The sequence below is a fragment of the Capricornis sumatraensis genome, chromosome 4, assembly GCF_032405125.1.
Source record: "Capricornis sumatraensis isolate serow.1 chromosome 4, serow.2, whole genome shotgun sequence".
In the NCBI taxonomy this organism is placed as follows: domain Eukaryota; kingdom Metazoa; phylum Chordata; class Mammalia; order Artiodactyla; family Bovidae; genus Capricornis; species Capricornis sumatraensis.
The window spans coordinates 5,337,534-5,355,983 of NC_091072.1; the positions used below are offsets into that span (position 1 = coordinate 5,337,534).

At 53.9% G+C, this 18,450-nt stretch overlaps 1 protein-coding gene across 5 annotated transcripts in view; it reads left to right on the forward strand.

Annotated features, from left to right (window-relative positions):
- RARB (retinoic acid receptor beta) overlaps window positions 1-18,450 on the forward strand; it is a 443,693-nt gene that overhangs the window by 416,046 nt on the left and 9,197 nt on the right. For all 5 annotated transcript variants that reach the window (XM_068972097.1, XM_068972099.1, XM_068972098.1 and 2 more), the window contains exons 4-5: window positions 210-370; window positions 6,152-6,328. In XM_068972097.1, the coding sequence (XP_068828198.1) occupies window positions 210-370; window positions 6,152-6,328 (338 nt within the window). The remainder of the gene's footprint in view (window positions 1-209; window positions 371-6,151; window positions 6,329-18,450) is intronic.

The following is an 18,450-nucleotide window of genomic DNA, read 5'->3' on the forward strand; positions in this document are numbered from 1 at the left end:
GAGGAACCAGTGCACACGGGAGGTTCCCTCCAAACAAACAGGCCCTCCCTGTGGGTGAGCTGAGCTCTCCTCAGGAGCCGGCGCGCCGCTGTCCGCCGGGGACGCTGTGCTGTGCCGACCGCCTTCCCCGGCCCCGCACCGGGCAGCACGCGGCGGCACAGCCCGGCCTCTGGTGACCCTGCTCCGTCTGTCTGCTCTCTCGTCCGCAGCGGTCAGGAATGACAGAAACAAGAAGAAGAAGGAGCCTTCGAAGCAGGAGTGCACGGAGAGCTACGAGATGACGGCAGAGCTGGACGACCTCACCGAGAAGATCCGCAAGGCTCACCAAGAAACCTTCCCCTCGCTCTGCCAGCTGGGCAAGTACACCACGGTGAGAGGCCCCGCCCACCCTGCGCCGCCACGCATGCACGCACGCACAGACACACGCATATGCTCATATACGCATGCGCCCGCGCCCTGCTGCTCAGGCGCGCTAGCATGGACTAGCAGACACGTGCACCCGCTGGCCGACCCTGGGCTGGAGGGACCCGGCTTGGTAAGGGGGTCTCTTCACCACCCCGTCCAGTCTGGGGGTTTCAGCTGTGGTTGCGTCGAGTGGGCGCTTCCTCCCTCGCAGTCACAACGCACAGGTGGGACCCTAGGTGGGACCCGTGCACGGCTCCGGGACCAAGTGATGGAGACGAGGCTCCTGCTCACAGGGACCTTCCCCCAGGGGGAGTGGTCGAGGGGAGCCAGGGAGGAGTCGGGGGTCTCAGCAGATGGCGGCACGAAGCGCAGGGCTCCAACTGGGAGAGCCCGCCCAGGGGAGCAAGGCCTCCGAAGGACGAAGGACGAGGGTAGAGGGGCCCTGGGAAAGCAAAGGGGGGCTGCCCTGAGGGGCCCTCCGCTGCCCTTCCCGGACCCCGGGCATTGGCCTCGCTGGGCCAGAAACAAGAGAAAGGGGAGGCGGGGAGACGGGGCAGGGCCCCTGTGTTGGCTGGTCTGGCTCTGCCGGGGGAGATGGCTTCAGGTATTTGGATGTTTTCAAACTGATGTTTACACGTGTTGTGTTCGCTGACGTGTAAATGTATTTCTAGTGAGTAGAAGGTAATAAGCCCTCAAAAATGAGTGAGTGTAATTCGAAAGTCGTTCTGGGCTCTAAAGTTCACGTTGCCCACCTAAGATGTGGGTTCTTTTGTAAAAACTCCAAATGTTGCAGAGTTTTGCTGGTTCAGTGACTGATGGCACTAGAAACAGAATTGGGTGAAAGGTTATAGAGATAAGAGGCCATAATGGAGCCAGAAAAAGAGGGAGTGAGGCGCCCGCAGGCTGTGTGGTCAGTGGCACCAGGTTCTGAAGAGCTGGCCCTAGAATTGGACACAGGTCCCCTGGTGGACCTTCCAACGGAGGAGGAACCAAGAGCCTGCTTCCCCCTTGGCCAGCTCACAGAGCACCTGGTGGCCCTTCAAGTGCAGGTTCTAATTCAGCAGGTGTGGCTCCCAGGTGCCGCTGGTCTGCAGACCACACTCCTGAGTAGCAAAGGCCACAGATGTGCTTCGAGTAGCGAGACCCAGCATGACGTTCTGGGCCTGGCGCCCCATGCCCTGGTGTCAGGGAGAAGAGATGCTGGCCCGTCTGTGAAGGCGCTGACCTGGCCTGGCCTACTACTGGCCTAGTAAACAAGTCCCCTTGAGCTCAGGGTTCCATCCGGCCCAGAACACGTGCAGGACAGGCAGCGTTGGGAGCTTTGAAGACAGCCCGGGAGGGGAAGCGGGGGCAGAGACCTGGGTGATGCTCTGAATCAGGAACCAGGTGCCAGGTGTGTATAGTTTAAATCCCGCTTAACCATTTGGCAGCGGTGCGCCCTTGTGCTCATTTCTTGGCTTCCCTCAGCCTCGTTTTTGGGTTTCAGTCCGTAAGCAGTGGAGAGAAGTCCGTAGTTTGTGATTAGGGGTCTTTATTACTGTTACCATCATCGTTGTTACAGCTGATACTCAGCATTTACTCTGTGCCAAGGGCCATACCAAGTCTCTTGCCTTGTGGATTCTTTGGTTCCTTCCAAGGCCTCCTTGACGCCGGCACAAGGGCCCCGTGTCTCAGAGGAGTAAGTCTTTCCCCACGTCCCATAGATACCAAGCGGCCTTAGACACGGGCAGTCTGAAGGCAGCTCTTTTAACCCCAGACAGTACCCTGCACCTCAGGAGGGTGGGTGACCAGGCAGGAGGGAGGCAGGAGCCCCTGGGCGTCTCTGTAGGAGGAGGGGCTGTTATCCTTAAATCAGACCTTTCGCTCCAGAAGACGAACAGTCACAGCAGGGAGAGCTTCCTGGAGGTGGAAGCTTCTGAGCCAGGTCCAGCAGTGAGAGAGTTGAGGGGCCACTTGCTGTGCAGTCGGGGCCCCAGCCCTCTTCTGCTGGCAGGGCTGTCTTAGGGTGGCCGTGGCCGTCTTGCAGCCCCTGACTCACCTGATCATCAGGTAGTGGCGGCACTCGGGTCTGGAGGGCGAGGCAGACACGTGTGGATGGCGCGTGCCCCTCTAGAGCACGTGGCCGGGACCAGACCTCCCCGCAGGACGGTCCCGTCTGTGGTTGGCATACCAGGACTCGGGTGGGCCTCTCTGAGCCCTTCCCCACCTCCCTCCTCCTGGGGAGCCTCTCCTTTGGGATTCTTTTTGGGCTTGAGGTCTGATCCAGCCTGCCCCCCGTCACAGTGGCTCACGCGGCAGGCCCACCACCCGCCTCAAGGCTTTGTGCGGCTGCGGGGTGAGTGTGGTACACACGGAGGGTTGGAGGGGAGGTGATGGACACTCCTGGGAGCAACCTCCACCCAATGGCAGAGAATGACCAGCGCCCCGAGCTCCCCAGCAGGGTGGAGCCCCCTCCCACCGCCCTCTCCCTGCCCCATGCTGCCCGGAATTTCTGCTCAAAGGAGCTGCTTGTGTTCGATTCCTAGTCTCAGGGTCTGCTCTCAGCCCTGGACAGGGGCTTCCCCGAGAGCCTCCAGCACCCCTTTTTGTGCCTCTTTGGATCTAGCAGGGAGTGCGGCTGTTAAGTCCCATCTCCAGGGGTGCCCCTAACCTCGGGGTGGCCTGATCCCATGCCGAAGCCGCCCCAGAGCACAGGGGCTAGTTCCGTTTTTACTGTAAGTGGCTTCCAGTCTTCTTGGGACGTGCGCGCAGGAGTGAATAAAGAACAGCAGGCACGATGCATCCCTTGCAGCCTCTTGGTTCTGAGATGAGGTCCTTCTATAAGAACTTTCCTACCGGCAGCAGCTCCCGCTGCGCGGGGACTTCGTGCACCTTCGCCAAGCTGGCACCCCCATCAGACGCCTGTGGCAGAAGTGGGTGGAGAGGAGTTGAAAAGGCAGCTAGCTGCCCATCTCCAGATCCCTGAAAGAGTGGCTCCTTCTCTTCCCTAACTCAGGAAGATTTGGGACCCTAGTCAGGGCCCAGGAGGCTATGGAAGGGAAGCACAGGAACCTGGCCCCCACTCTCCACGCTGAGGCCTGGGCAGGTGCTGCCTTCCTTGGGGAGACGTCTGACCCCTCCCCAAAAACAAAGCGAAGAGGAAGTCCTTATGGCGGCAGAGCGGCGGGTGACCCCCCCTCCAAAGAGGAAACAGCCCAGCACCAGGGCGTTTGCTCTGCCTCCTTACAGAGCATCGCCGTGGCATCCAGGTCTTAGGGCCTCTGAGGCCCAGGTTCATGCCTTGCCCGGGTTGCTTGGGGGCTCCGTGACCTTGGAGCGAGGACTGCCTTGTGGGGCTGCCAAGGAGGTTAAAGGAGGGACACGTACGTGACTTTGCAGTGCAGAGACCAGGTGGGCGGGGCTCCCCCTCTGGACCTGTGTGGCCTCACCCGGGCCTGACTCCGCCTGACAGAGGTGATCTCCAGGAGGTGCGGGCCGGCCTGGGCCCACTCTCTGCTGTTCCCGGCTTTTCCCACCTCGCAGGCCCCGGGGGTGCAGGCTGCCCTCCCAGGCCTCGGGGGGGGGGGGGGCGGTGGGGAGGGGGGCGCCATGGCTCCGTGAGGCGCCCTCGGAGAAGGAGCGCGGGTCACAGATCAGCCTGGATCTCTGGGAGGAGCGGTGGACACACTCCATCTGGCAGCTGGTGCCCCGAGGCCATGCCCTGCCCTCCAGCAGGGCCCCTGATCGCTGAGACCACCAGGCCAGCCAGAGGGGTGCCTCCAGACTCCTGTCCCAGCCCAGGCATCTTAAAGGGGGTCTGGGAGCACCCCTGAAACATCGCCTTCAGGGAGATCCTGCCCCCTCTCCCTTGCTTCTCGCCAGCCGTCTTGGGGGGCCCTCCCCCGCCTCCCGGAGTGGCGGGGCTGGCAGAAGCACCCAGGTCTGAGGACCACACAGCATGTGCGTTGGGGTCTCTGTGCCCCGTCCTCCTGTGGACGGACGTGCTGGCTGCCCTTCACGGAGTCTCTGGACCGCAGGGAGCTGCAGCGTGTCACGCCCTCACCATGGGGAGGCCCGGTATCTTCCAGTCTCCAGGGTTTCCAGCCAGGAGACAGGCTCCTGGAGACAAAGTCCAGGCTCTGCGGGGCCCCGAGAGGCAGGCCCGGGGCCACAGAGTGCGGCTCACTTGACTGGGCCTTAGCTCTGCAGGTGGGTGGCGATCCGCCCGCCAGGGGAGAGCTCCTGAGAGTTAGAGGGAATTCCTCGTCCAGCACTGAGAAGGGGCCTGGGCTCCAGGGAAGCCCAGAGGAGGGCCCGCCCTCGTGTCACCTTCCCATGGCCAGACAGAGCGCGGAGCGCACCGAGGGACAGGCACGGAGGCCTCCCGCTGCCTGGGTGCGCCGTGTCCCCAGGTCCGCGGGGACAGGGGGCGGTGAGTGGGACCACAGCTTCCGCCTGCATCAGGCCTCTGAGCATCCCTCACACACGGCTCCCTTGCGGCTCCGAACCAACCTTCACAAGCAGAGCCCCGGGTATAGACTCGGTGAGCTGAGGGGCCAGCACTCTGGGTTGGCGGTGTGTCCCAGGGCGTCCGGGGCCCCAGCCCCAGCCTCGACCTTGCTTCTCCCTGCCTGCCAGATCCTACCCGCCCCCCCGCCCCCACTACCCAGGCCAGCCTGATGCTCACGTCCACATCGACATCGGGAAGCACCTCACTCAGCGATGCGCTCACTCCCAGATGTTTGAGCACCCCTGCTGAGTGCCGGGCCCGTGTGGCCCCTGGGGACAGGGCGGTGTGTCGGGGCTGAGGGCTAGGAGCACAGGCCCGGAATGCAGGCGGCCCCTGCGGGGGTTGTCTCGGAATGGCTGGGGGAGCCCAGCTCTGCCCAGCCTGGGGGGCGAGGGGTGCACCCCAGAGCAGGGCAGGCCAACAGGAGGGGCGGCCTGGGCAGAGAGCCTGAGGCCAGGCCCCGCTGGGCGTCTTCCCCGGGACAGAGGGCTCTGGGAGAGGCAAGTCAGCTGGACAGCCTTGCAGGCTGCGGAGAGAACTTAGCCTTCTAGCCTGAGTGAGATGGGACATCTTTGAGCAACACTGACTCACTGTGACTTAGGCTTTAAAAGGATACCCACATTCCTTTGGTTAAAGAACGTGCTGTGAGGAGGCCAGGGCGGAGAGAGGAAGGTCCGGGCAGGAGGTGATGGGGGCCGTGGGGCGGGACCCCCTTCTCCAGGTCCTGACACCTCTCTGCGAGGGGAATGTGAAGCTCTCACCCCTAGTCCATCTTAACCCATAACTTGGCATCAGGTAGACGTCTTCCTGTCGCAGGTGATAGAAACTAAATGCAAATCGACTTAGACTGAACAATGAAACCCTGGTGTGGTCAGGTGAGGCTGGATGCGCAGCTCGGTGTCCCCAGGAAGGGCCCTCTGCCTGAGGTTGTCCTGGGTTGAGTGGAGCCGTTGGTTCATCAGATTACAAAGTGGTGACACCGCCGCCTCCCATCCCTTCCTTCATCAGCTGGAGTATTTGCTGAAGAGAGCTTCTCCACTACTCGGTTATCCACTGGTCTGGGAGATGAGACTCTGATCATTTAAAAAAGATGAATCTAAGCTAAAAAGTCAACTACCAACAACCCCCCTGCCCCCAGCCCCAAGGCTCCTTGGTGAAGAGTGAATCGTCCGCATGTTCAGAAGGAGCCGGGTTCAGTCCCTTGCCTTCCGCCAGCTTCCCACAGCTAGCCCTGACCGAGTTTTTGCTCCCCCCTAGAATTCCAGCGCTGACCATCGAGTCCGGCTGGACCTGGGCCTCTGGGACAAATTCAGTGAACTGGCCACCAAGTGCATTATTAAGATCGTGGAGTTTGCCAAACGCCTGCCAGGTTTCACCGGCCTGACCATCGCAGACCAGATCACCCTGCTGAAGGCCGCCTGCCTCGACATCCTGGTACGTGGGCTCTGCACCCGCCATCGGGGTGAGTGGGGAGGAGGGGCCAGGGTGCCCAGGGGACCCCCGGGAGCTCTGGGTTTGCTGCCTGACAGCCACAGGCTCCCTCAGAGCTGGGCAACACCACCCACTCCCCCTGGGGTGGGGGCCCCTCTGGGGGGCCTGGGAAAGGGCCTGCAACCCCGCAGTGTGGCTTCCGGGCCTTGGAGGCGTGCAGGCCTGTCACGCCCGTCCTTTGCCCAGCGCTGGCCGGGCCGACGCCCTTGAGCAGGGAAGCGGTGGAGGTGGCAGGGGCGTGTCCCACCTGGTGCGGAGTGTGCAGGGTCTCTGGAGGAAGTCGAATGCAGGGAGAGTGACGTGAGCTCTCAAGGTGCTTTGAAAGCATCGATTTTTCTTTGTGTTACACCTTTGCTGTCTTCGACTATATACAGTTCTGCAGAGCAAATCCAGTGACTGTAATTAGACACACCCACACAGCCCTTCTCAGGAGGAGGACGACTCAGTCCAGTCATGCAGGACACACGAGTGTGTGTGTGACTTCCTCAGGGAGCTGGATCTCTCCAAGAGTGGTGATGGTTACTCTGGAAGCTGCAGCTGCCAGGGATCCTTTGAGTGTGTGTGATATTTCTTGTGAAATCAGAGGGTCTTGGGTGGCCCTGGAAACGTTCAGGACAATGAAATGTCTGAGCTGGGCTGCCTGTCTCGTGCCCACGCCTGTCCTTGGTAAAGCTCAGCTCGCCTGACCCGGTGGGCGGAGACCGGCGTCTTCCAGCCGGGGGTGGGCGCGGAGCTCCCGGTGCCTCCGAGGGTGCGGGTGCGCGGCAGTGCGGTGAGGCTCCGGGGCGCGAGCGGGGCGTTCTGGTGTGGACGGGAGGATGGAGCCTCGCAGGCCCCTGGGTCCCGGTGCTGGGGGCTAGTCCGGAGGACTGACCCCGGCGCTGAACGTGCCGCGCTCGGAGACCGTCACCCGGCCCCGCACGCCCACGTGGGGTCCCACCTCGCGGTGAGGCTGAGTCCCAGCCAGGCGGCCCCGGGACCGGGGTCCTGACCCGGCGCCCCCCGCGGGCCCGGCGCCTCCAGGCTTCTCCCGGCTACCGGGTCTCCCTTTGTCCAGGGGCCGCTCCCTCCGTCTGCCTGGGGGCCCAGGCGTCAGCCCTTCTCCTTGGAGTCAGGAGGGAGGGGAAACGCTTTCTGTGGCCTGGCCTCAGTTTACCCACGTGTAGGGCAGGCATGAGGTCACCCAGGAGGGCCTTCACGGGGTCCTGGGCAGAGGGCGGACTGGCCTGGGGCTCGGCCAGCGGCGGCGAGGCTGCGAGGCCTGCGGGCGGCTACAGGCTCTGGGCCGGAGGCAGGCTGTCTTCCATGGCGCTCTGCGGGCCTCTCGGGGGCGGCGTGGCGTTGGGGGGCAGCGTGGCGTTGGGGGGCAGCGTGGCGTTGGGGGGCGGCGGGCGGGGGGTAAGCTCTAGCAGGGCGGAAGGAGACGGGCAGACGGGATGCTCACGGTCCGAGGCCGTGCGCCCTCCGGCGCTTGGGGTCCATCCAGGGAGGCGCTCCTGTGTGACCCTGGCCCCCTGCCGCGGGGCCTCGGTGGAGACGGGTCCGGCCCGCGAGGAGCAGCTCTGTGCGTGGAGGCCCGGCTCCCTGGGAGAAAGGCCTCAGCCTGCCGGCCTGGGGATAGAGCGGAGGGACGCTCTGTGCTCTGTTGTCGCTCAGTTGCCGAGTCGTCCGACCCGGCGGCCCCCTGGACGGCAGACCCCAGGCTCCTCTGTCCCCCACTCTCCTGGCGCCGCCCAAACTCTGGTCCTTAGAGACTCCTCTGCAGTGAGGTTGGGAGAACTGAGGGTCCCTGTCTGCAAACCCTTGGCTCAGTGCCCGCACTTAGTACTCTCTTCCCTTTGGCCATCGGGGCCTCCTCACCAGCACCGTCGCCTGCAAGCCCAGTGTCTGTGTGAGCCACTCACAGACGTGTGTGTGCACAGACGTCCACACGCATTGTCTCGAGCTGTGCTCCCAGGACTGCGTGGAGGCAGCCGGTCTGAGAGCTGCGGTTGTAAAGGAAGCTTGGTTTCAGACCTAGCGCTTAGTAACCTGAAGTATTTCCTTTATGATTCTTTAAGTTGATAACATGTTAAAACAGTATGTTGGATCTATTGGGTTAGATTTTTAAAAATATTTTATAATGGAGCATAGATGGTTGGGTGGCATCACTGACTCAGTGGGCGTGAGTGTGAGCAACGCCAGGAGACAGTGAAGGGCAGAGGAGCCGGGGGTCTGCGGTCCGGGGGTCGCAGTCGGACACGGCTTGGCGGGTGAGCAGCAGCAGTTGATTGGCAATGTTGTGCTTGTTTCAGGCGCACAGGGAAGCAGCTCAGCTGTACGTGTATCCCTCCTCTTCTCCCAGAGGTTTTCCACGTAGGTTATTACAGCACTCTGAGCAGGGTTCCCTCTGCTACACAGGAGATCCCTGTTGATTACACACAGTAGTGAGCACATATTCACACAAACTCCTAATTCATCGCTCTCCTCCGCTTTCCCCCGTGGTAACTGCAAGGCTTTTTCCCCGAAGTCTGGCTCTGTTCTGTAAATAAGTTCTTTTGTATCATAGTTTAGATTCCACTTTTAACTGATAGCCTGTGACATTTTTCATTCTCTGTCTTATTTCATCTAGTGTGATCATCTCTGGGTCCATCCACGTTCCTGCAAATGGCATTACTTCATTTTTTCAAATGGCTGAATGGTATTCCATTGTAGACATGCATACCACATCTTTATCCATTCATCTGTCAACGGATACAGGTTGCTTCCATGTCTTGGCTGTTACAGTGCTGCTTTGAACATAAGGGTGCATGTATCTTTTTGAATTACGGTTTTCTCTGGATATACGCTCAGGAATGGGGTTGCTGGATCGTATGGTAGGTCTATTTTTAGTTTCTTAAGGACCCTCCGCGCTATTACTCCAGGGTGGGTGCACTAGTTTACATTCCCACCAACAGCGGAGGAGGGTTCCCTTCTCTCTGCACCCTCTCCAGCATTTATTGTTTTGGGATTTTTCTGATGATAGCCATTCTGGTTGATGTGAGGTGATTTTAATATCTGATTGTGGTTTTGATTTGAATTTTTCAATAATTAGCAATGTCAAACATCTTTTCACGTGCCTGTCTGTACGTCTTCTTTGGAGAAGTGTCTGTTAAGTGGGTTGTTCGTTTTGAAGCTATTAAGCATCTTGAACTGTTGCTAAATTCGGGGGACTCTTCCCTTGTCAGTCACATCATTTGTAAATATTTTCTCCCAGTCTGTGGGTTGTCTTTTCATTTTGTTTATTGTTTCCTTTGCTGTGCAGAAGCTTTTGAGTAGATGCTATTTGTTTATTTTCATTTTTATTTCCATTATTCTGGGAGATGGATCAAAAAAGATACTGTTCCAATTTTATATCAGAGAGAGTTCTGTCTGTGTTTTCCTCTAGGAGATTTAAGTGTCCAGTCTCAGATTTAGGTCTCTAATCTGTTTTGAGCTTATTTTTGTGTATAGTGTTAAAGAATGATCTGATTTTTCTTTTTTTTTTTGTATGTAACTGTTCGGGTTTCTCTGCACCGTTTGTTGAAGAGACTGTTTCTCTGACACTGGGTAGCCTTGTCTCCTTTGCCATCGATGGAGTGATGATGGGCCTGGTTCATCTCCGGGCTTTGCATGGTTCCACTCGTGTTTGTTTCTGTTTTGGGCCAGAAAATGCTTCCGTTGCTGCCTGCAGCTCTGCCGTGTGGTCCGAAGCCGGGCCTCCATCCTCCCTGCTCCATTTGCTCCATTTCTCTTTTGCAGGATTGCTTTGGCTTCTGGGTTTTGTGTGTTTCTGTACAGATTTTTAGGGAGTGTTTTTTTTTTTTTATTCTAGTTCTGTGAAAAATACTATTGGTAATTTAATAGGGATTGTATTGAATCTGTGGATTGCCATGAATAGTATTTTTCATTTTGACAGTTTTGATTCTTCCAATCCAAGCATGTGGTATGTCTTTCCGTCCGTGTATCAATATCAGTTTTGTTCATCAGCGTCTTACAGGTATCAGGGTACGGGTCTTTGGCCTCCTTAGATACTAGGTTTATTCCTAGGTATTTTATTATTTTTGTTGCAGAGCTAAGTGAGATTGTTGCCCTAATTTGTCTTTCTGACCTTTCATTATTAGTGTGTAAATACGCATGGGAGTCCTGTGTATCTCTTGTGCTCGCACCACACTGCGCTTACTGCCGAGCCCCAGGAGGTTTCTGGAGCCGCCGCAGGACTTCTGCGTGCAGTGGCATGCCATCGGCAGTGACGCAGGCTGGGTTCCTTTCCAGTGCGGATTTCTTCTATTTTTCTTCTCTGATCGCCATGGCTAGGACTTCCAGAAACGTTGAATAAAAGTGGCAAGAGTGGGCATCCTTCTCTTGTCCTCAATCTTAGAGGAGAGGCTTTCGGCTCTTCACCGTTGGTTATGACGATAGTTATGTGTCTGTTGTATATGGTCTTTATTATGTTGAAGAAGATTCCCTCTATGTCCATTTTCTGTAGAGTTTTCGATCATAAATGGGGTTGGATTTTGTCTAACGCTTCTCTCTGCATCTGTTGAGATGATCATACGGTTTTTATTCTTCAGGTGGTTAATGTAATGACATTGATTTGCAGATATTGAAAAATCCCTACATCTCTGATAAATCCCTGTTGCCGTGGTGTATGATCTTTAAATGTATTGTTGGATTTGGTTTGCTGGTATTTTTGTTGAGGATTTTTGTATCTTGTGTTCATCAGGACTCTCAGCCTGTAATTTTCCTTTTCTGTGATGTCATACCTGGTTTTGGTATCAAGGTGATGGTGGCCTTGGAGAGTGAGTTGGGCAGCGTTCTGTCCTTTGAAACTTTTGGGAAGAGTTTCAGAAGGATAGGCATTAACTTTTCTCTTAATGTTTGATAGAATTTGCCTGCAAAGCCATCTGGTCCTAGACTCTTGTTTGTCGAAAGTTTTAAAATCACAGTTTCAGTTTCAGGACGTCTGACTGACTGGTCTGTTCACATTTTCTCTCTCTTCCTGCCTCCTTCCGTCTTCCTTTCTTCTTGGATTTTGTCCGTTTCTTCTGGGTTGTCAGTTTTATCGGCGTATAGTTGCTTGTGATGATAATCTCTTATGAGTCTGTTTCTTTGCACTGTACCTTCTCTTTTTTCGTTTCTGATTTCATTTTTTTTTTTTTTTTTTTTGGATGAATGTGGCTAAAGGTTTATCAGTTTTCTTTATCTTCTCAAAGAAATGGCTTTTTGGCTTCATTGACCTTTGCTGTTTTTTTTTTTGTTCGTTTCTATTTTTTCTGCCTTGCTCTATGATTTTTTCAAACTTTGAGGTTTTGTTGTTGTTCTTTGTCTAACTGCTCTAGGTATAAGATTGGGTTGTTTGAGGGGGGTTTTGTTTGTTTCCTGAGCTACGTTTGTATTGCTGTAAATTTCCCTCTTAGAACTGCTTTTGCTGAATCCCGTAGGTTTTGGGGTTGTGATGTTTTCATTTTCACTCATCTCTAGGAATTTTTTGGTTTCCTCTTTGATTTCTTCAGCAATCCGTTGTTTGTTTAGTAACATTGTTTAACCTCCAGGTTTTTGTGTTTTTTAGAATTTTTTTCTTGCCGTTGATTTCTGATCTCATAGAGTTGTGGTCAGAGAAGATGCGTGATATGCTTTCAGGTTTCTTGAATTTGCATAGGTTTGCTTCGTTGCCCAGCATAAGACCTGTTCTGGAGAATGTTCCCTGAACACTCGAGAAGAATGTGTATTTGCCGATTCTGGATTAAATGCTCTGTGCACATCGATTAAGTCCATGTGGTTTAATGTGTCATTTGAAGCCTGTGTTTCGTTGTTGATTTTGGTGTTAGACGCTCTGTCCATTGATGAAAAGTGTTCAGGTCCCCACGGCTGCTGTTACTGTCGGTTTTCCCTTTTATGGCTCTCAGCACTTGCATCATATGTCGGTGTGCTCCTGTGGTGGATATACACATTCACAGTGACATTTTCTTGTTGATCCTTGTGATCTTTATGTAGTGTCTCTTTTTGGCTCTTACAAGTCTTTATTTTAAAGTCTGTTCGTAGGATTTCCCTGGCAGTCCAGTGGTTAGGAATCCACCTTGCCGTGCAGGGGACACCGTCCGCTCCCTGGTTGGGGAACTAAGATCCCACACGCTGCAGAGCTCCTGAGCCTGCGGCCGCAGCTGCCGGACCTGCGCACCACACTGCCACCTGGGGCAGCCGGAGAAGCACATTTGAAAAAAGAAAGTCTGTTTGTCTGATATGAGTATTGCTTTTTGGGCTTTCTTCTGATTTCTCTCTGCATGGAATACATTTTCCTATATTTGAAGTGGGTCTCTTGTAGAGTAAATGCTCCAACCAAAAGACATAGACTGGCTGAAATGGATCAAAAGGAAATCAGTCCTGAATATTCACTGGAAGGACTGATGCTGAAGCTGAAGCTCCAATCCTTTGGCCACCGGATGCTAAGAGCTGACTCACTGGAAAAGACCCTGATGCTGGGAGGGATTGGGGGCAAGAGGAGAAGGGGACGACAGAGGACGAGACGGTTGGATGGCATCACCGACTCAATGAACCTGAATTTGGGTAAACTGCAAGTGTTGGTGATGGACAGGGAGGCCAGGCGTGCTGCGATTCATGGGGTCGCAGAGTCGGACACGACTGAGTGACTGAGCTGAACGGCACTCAGTCTTTGCTGCTGCATTCAGGCATGTGAGGACCCTCTGTAGTGGCTGTGCACGGGCGTCTCTTGCTGCCGAGCGCAGGCTCTTGGGCAGGCGGGCTTCGGTCACTGGCGCTCACTGGCTTCAGCAGTTGTGGCTTGCAGGCCCCAGAGTGTGGACTCCGCAGTGTGGCACATGGGCTTAGCTGGCCACGGCGAGTGGAGTCTTCTGGAGCCTGCCTTGGCAGGCAGTGTTTACCCACTCTACCCCCAGGGAAACCCCTTCTCTTGACTTGATGATTAACTTTAGCGTTGTGTTTGGATTCCCTTTTCTGTTTGGTGTATCTGTTGTAGATTTTTCTGTTGTAATTACCACGAGTTTCTCTTAAAAAAAAAAACAACAAAAAATGGAGTTGTTTGGCTGCTGCACGTGGGCTGTGCGTTGCGCCCACGGGGCTCTCTCCCGTGGCCCACAGACTCGCTGTGGTGTTTGGACTCAGTACTCTCGGCGCAGGTGCTCGGTGGTTGCATCGCGTGGGCTTGGCAGCTCTTCAGTGTAGGAGCTCTTGGTTCCCCGGTGCTGCGCTGAGTCCCTCGGTCACGGCCCCATGACCCAGTCTGTGACCCCGTGGACTGTGGCCTGCCAGGCTCCTCTGTCCGTGGGATTCTCCAGGCAAGAACCTTGGGGTGGGTGGCCACTGCCAGGGATCAGACCTCTGTCCCCTGCCTTGCGAGATGGATTACTAGCCAGCGGACACCAGGGAAGCCTCGCCGTGAGGTTTTGATGTGGCATCTTCTGTGTGGACAAGGTTCGTGTGCTTCTGAAGCTGCTGGCCCTTTCATTTCAGATGCACTTGCGGTCTCTGGGTCTGCCCCCCTGGCGTCTCGCTGCCTGGGTTGATGTCGTTTCATGTGGGGTGATTTCCTACCTTGGCTGTCCGTTTGCATTCACTGGTAAGCTTTTCCGTTCATAACTTCCATGTTTCTAGTTTTGGCCTTCTCTTTTCCACTTAGAGAAGTTCCCCTAGTATCTGTTATAAAGCTGGTTTGGTAACGCGGAATTCTCTTAGCTTTCGCTCATCTGTGAATCTGTCGATTCTTCTCTTAGGTGTGAGTCAGTGCCTTGCTGGGTGGCTCATTCTTGGTGGCAGTTCTTCCCTTCCATCACTTTAAAGATGTGCCAGGCCCCTCTGGCCTGCAGAGTTTCTGTGGAGAAGTCTGCTGATACCCTGGGGAGTTCTCGTGTGTGTGTGTGTGTGTGTGGTTTGTTACTGTTCCTTTGTTGCTTCTAGTATGCTTCCTTTGCCTTTGGTTTTTGCTGATGTGATTACTACGGGTCTTTCTCTTTGGGTTTATCCTGCCTTGGGACTCTCTGTACTTCCTGGACTTGAGTCTTTCCTTTCTCGTGTTACGGATGTTTTCAGCTGCCACGTCTTCAGATGCTTTCTCGGGTCCCTGCTCCCTCCTCCACGTGCATGTTGGCGCGTTCAGCGTGGTTCCAGAGGCCTCCTCCTTCCTTCTCTCTGTTCTGCTCCATGGCAGAGATCTCCAGCGTCCTGTGTTCCAGCTCACCTTACCTGGTCTTCTTCCTCACTCTGGTTTGGTCCCTTCTGATGTCTTTTTCGTTTCAGTTATTGTTTATGTTTGTTTTTCCTTTGGTTCTTCTAGGTGCTGGTTAGACACTTCTTGCACCTCTTCTGTATTTCCTCCATTCTTGTTCTGAACTCGTGGGTCCTCTTCACTATCATTATTCTGAGTTCCTCTTACAGTAGGTTGCCTGTCACCTCTTCACTTAGTCGTCGTTCTGGGGTTCCATCTCCTTCCTTCATTCGGGACCATTCCTTTGATGTCTCATTTTGTCTTAACTTGCCGTGATTGTCTTTTCTGTTCCACGGGCTGCAGAATTGTCGTTCTTGCTTCTGTTGTCTGTTCCCTGGTGGCTGAGGCTGGGAGGCTTGTCCGGGCTCCCTGATGGGACTCCACAGCAGGTAGAGTTGGGTCTTGTCCCTCTGGGGCGCAGGCCTGTGCTCAGGGAGACCTGAAGCTTGTCTGCTGATGGAGCAGGCCGTGTCCCCGTGCCGTGTTGCTCGGCAGCACAAGGTTCTACAGGATGTTTGATGGGGCTGATGGCGGCCTTCAGGGGGATCACACCAGTGGGCACTTCCCAGAGTTGCTGCTGCCGCTGCCTTTGTCCCCACAGTGAGCCTCAGACACGTGCTCTCCACACACCACGCCCCCCCCCCCCAGCCTCCGCAGGAGACCCTGCAGTGCCAGTCTCCCACGAGGCCACCGCTTCTTCCCCCAGGCCCTGGGATGCACAGATCCTCGTGTGTGCCCTTCAGCAGTAGAGTCTCTGTCTCCCCAGCTTGCCTGGAATTCCTGCAGTCACACCTGCTTGCCCTCAAAGCCGGGTTCTCTGGGGGCTCCTCCTCCCATCGCCAGAGCCCCAGGCTGGGACGCCTGGGCAGAGCTTCTCTGCTGAGACTGTTTCCCAGTTTTTGTGTTGCCCACCTGGAGGCTATGGAGTTTGATTTTATTGTGATTCCTCCCTCCTACCATTTCATTGTGGCTTCTTTGTTGTTGGGCATGGAGTATCTTTTTAGTAGATTCCAGTGTGGTTTTTGTTTTTTGATGATGATGATTTTTCATCAGTTGTGATTTTGGTGGTGGTGTGAGAAGGGAATGAGCTCAAGCCCTCATACTCTGCCATCTGGAGCGAAGCTGTTTTTGTATGCCTTTTTCCTCCCTCCCTCTTTGGTTCCCTTCTTTTGTGATTTGATGACTGCCTTTATTGTTGTGTTTGGATTGCTTTCTCTTCTGTGTGTCTATCTATTGTACAGTTTTGGTTTATGGTTACCATGAAGTTTTGACGCTGAAGTCTATACATAAGCAAGCTGTTTTAAGTTGCTGGTCGTTTAATTTCCGGTGCGTCTCTGGTACCCTCCATGTGCTCTCTCCTCCTCTCACAGTTGCTGGCTTTGAGGTCACGTTCGGTGGGGGTGATTTCCTACCTGTACTGTATGCTTGCCTTTTCCAGTGAGTTTTCCCATTCATGGTTTTTGTGTTTTTCGCTGCAAGTGTTTAATTTTCTGCTGGGAGAAGTTCCTTCAGCGTTTGTTCCAAAGCTGGTTTGATAGTGCTGGATGCTCTTAGCCTCTTGCTTGTCTGCAGAGCTTTTCATTTCTCTGCCAAATCCGAATGAGAGTCTTGCTGGGTAGAGTATTTTGGGTTGCAGCTTCTTGCTTTTCATGACCTTAAACACCTCATCCACTCCCTTCCGGTCCCCACAGTTTCTCCGGGAAGATAAACTGAGAACCTTGTGGAGATTTCCTAGTATGTTACGTTGTTGCTTTTCCCTTTTTGCTTTCAATATTTTCTCTGTCTTTTCATTTTTCAGTTTGATTACCGTGTGTCTTGGCATGTTGCTCCTTGAGTTTGTCCTGCCTGAGGCTCTGCACTTCCTGGGCTTGGGTGACTGTTTCCTTTCCAGTGTTAGGAAACTTTTCAGCTATCACCTCTTCAGATATTTTCTCAGGCCCTTCCTCTCTTCCCCTGCATAATGAGAATGTTGGTGGATTTAGTGTTGTCCCGGGGGCCTCTTAGATTGTCCTTGTTTCGTTCCTTTTTCTTTGTTCCATGGCAGTGATTTTGAGCATTTAGTCTTCAGTTTATCTCTTCATTCTGCTCAGCTATTCTGCTGCTTATTCCTTCTAGTGTATTTTATTGAATTGAAGGTTAGTTGCTTTATAGAATTGTGTTGGTTTCTGCCAAACATCGACACGAATCCGCCACAGGCGTGCACGTGTCCCCTCCCCACTGAGCCTCCCTGCCACGCCCCTCCCCACCCCGCCCCCCTGGGTTGATGCAGAGCCCGTTTGCGTTCCCCGAGTCATCCAGCACATGCCCATTGGCTGGCTGTTTTGCATATGGTAATTAAGTTTCCATGTTGCTCTCTCCATACACCCCCCCTCCTTCCTGCCCCCTACCATGTCCATAAGTCTCTTTATGTCTGTGTTTCCATTGCTGCCCTGCAGATTATTTCATCAGTATAATCTTTCTAGATTCCATATATTTGCATTAGTATATACTTGTTTTTGCCTTTCTGACTGACTTCTTTCTGTATAACAGACTCTGGGTTCATCCACCTCATCAGAACTGACTCAAGTACATTACTTTTTAAGGCTGAGTAACATTTTCTCATATAAACGTATCACAGCTTCTTCATCTGTTCATCTGTCGACGGACGTCTTGCTCGCTTCCATGCTCTTGGTATTGCAACTCACGCTGCAGTGAACACTGGGGCACGTGTGTCTTTTCCAGTGTTGGTTTGCTCAGGGTATATGCCTAGGAGTGGGATTGCTGGGTCATATGGTAGCTTTATTCTTAGTTTTTTTTTTAAGGAATCTCCATACCATCTTCCATAGAGGCTGTATCAGTTCACATTCCCACCAACAGTGCAGGAGGGTTCCCTCTCCTCCACACCCTCTTCAGCACTTATTGTTTGTAGACTTTTTGATAATGGCCATTCTGACCGGTGTGAGGTGATATCTCATTGCAGTTTTAATGTGCATTTCTCTAATAATGAGCGATGTTGAGCAGCTTTTCTTGTGTTTGTTAGCCCTCTGGATGTCATCTTTGGAGAAATGTGTATTGAGGTCTTTTTTCCACTTTTTGACTGGGTGGTTGGTTTTTCTGGCATTGAGTTGTATCAGCTGCTTATATACTTTGGAAATTAATCCTTTGTCAGTTGTTTCATGTGCTATTATTTTTCCTATTCTGAGGGTTGTCTTTCACTTTGTTAATAGTTTCCTTTGCTGTGCAAAAACTTTTTAAGTTTAGTGAGGCCCCACTTGTTTACTTTTGTTTTTATTACTCTAGGCGGTGGGTCATAGAGGATCTTGCTTTGATTTATGTCATCAAGTGTTCTGCCTATGTTTTCCTCAGAGTTTTATAGTTTCTGGTCTTACATTTAGGTCTTTAATCCATTTTGAGTTTATCTTTGTGTTTGGCCACCTCATGTGAAGAGTTAACTCATTGGAAAAGACTCTGATGCTGGGAGGGATTGGGGGCAGGAGGAGAAGGGGACAACAGAGGATGAGATGGCTGGATGGCATCACCGACTCGATGGACATGGGTTTGGGTGGACTCTGGGAGTTGGTGATGGACAGGGAGGCCTGGCATGCTGCAATTCATGGGGTCACAGAGAGTGGGACACGGCTGAGTGACCGAACTGAACTGAGTTGATGGTGTTAGGAAGTGTTCTAGTTTCATTCTTTTACGTGTAGCCGTCCAGTTTTCCCACCACCACTGATGGAAGAGGCTATCTTGGCCTCTTGTATATTGTCTAGTCTTGCCTCCTCCTTTGTCAAAAATAAGGTGCCCATAGGTGCATGGGTTCATTTCTGGGCTTTCTGTCTTGTTCCAT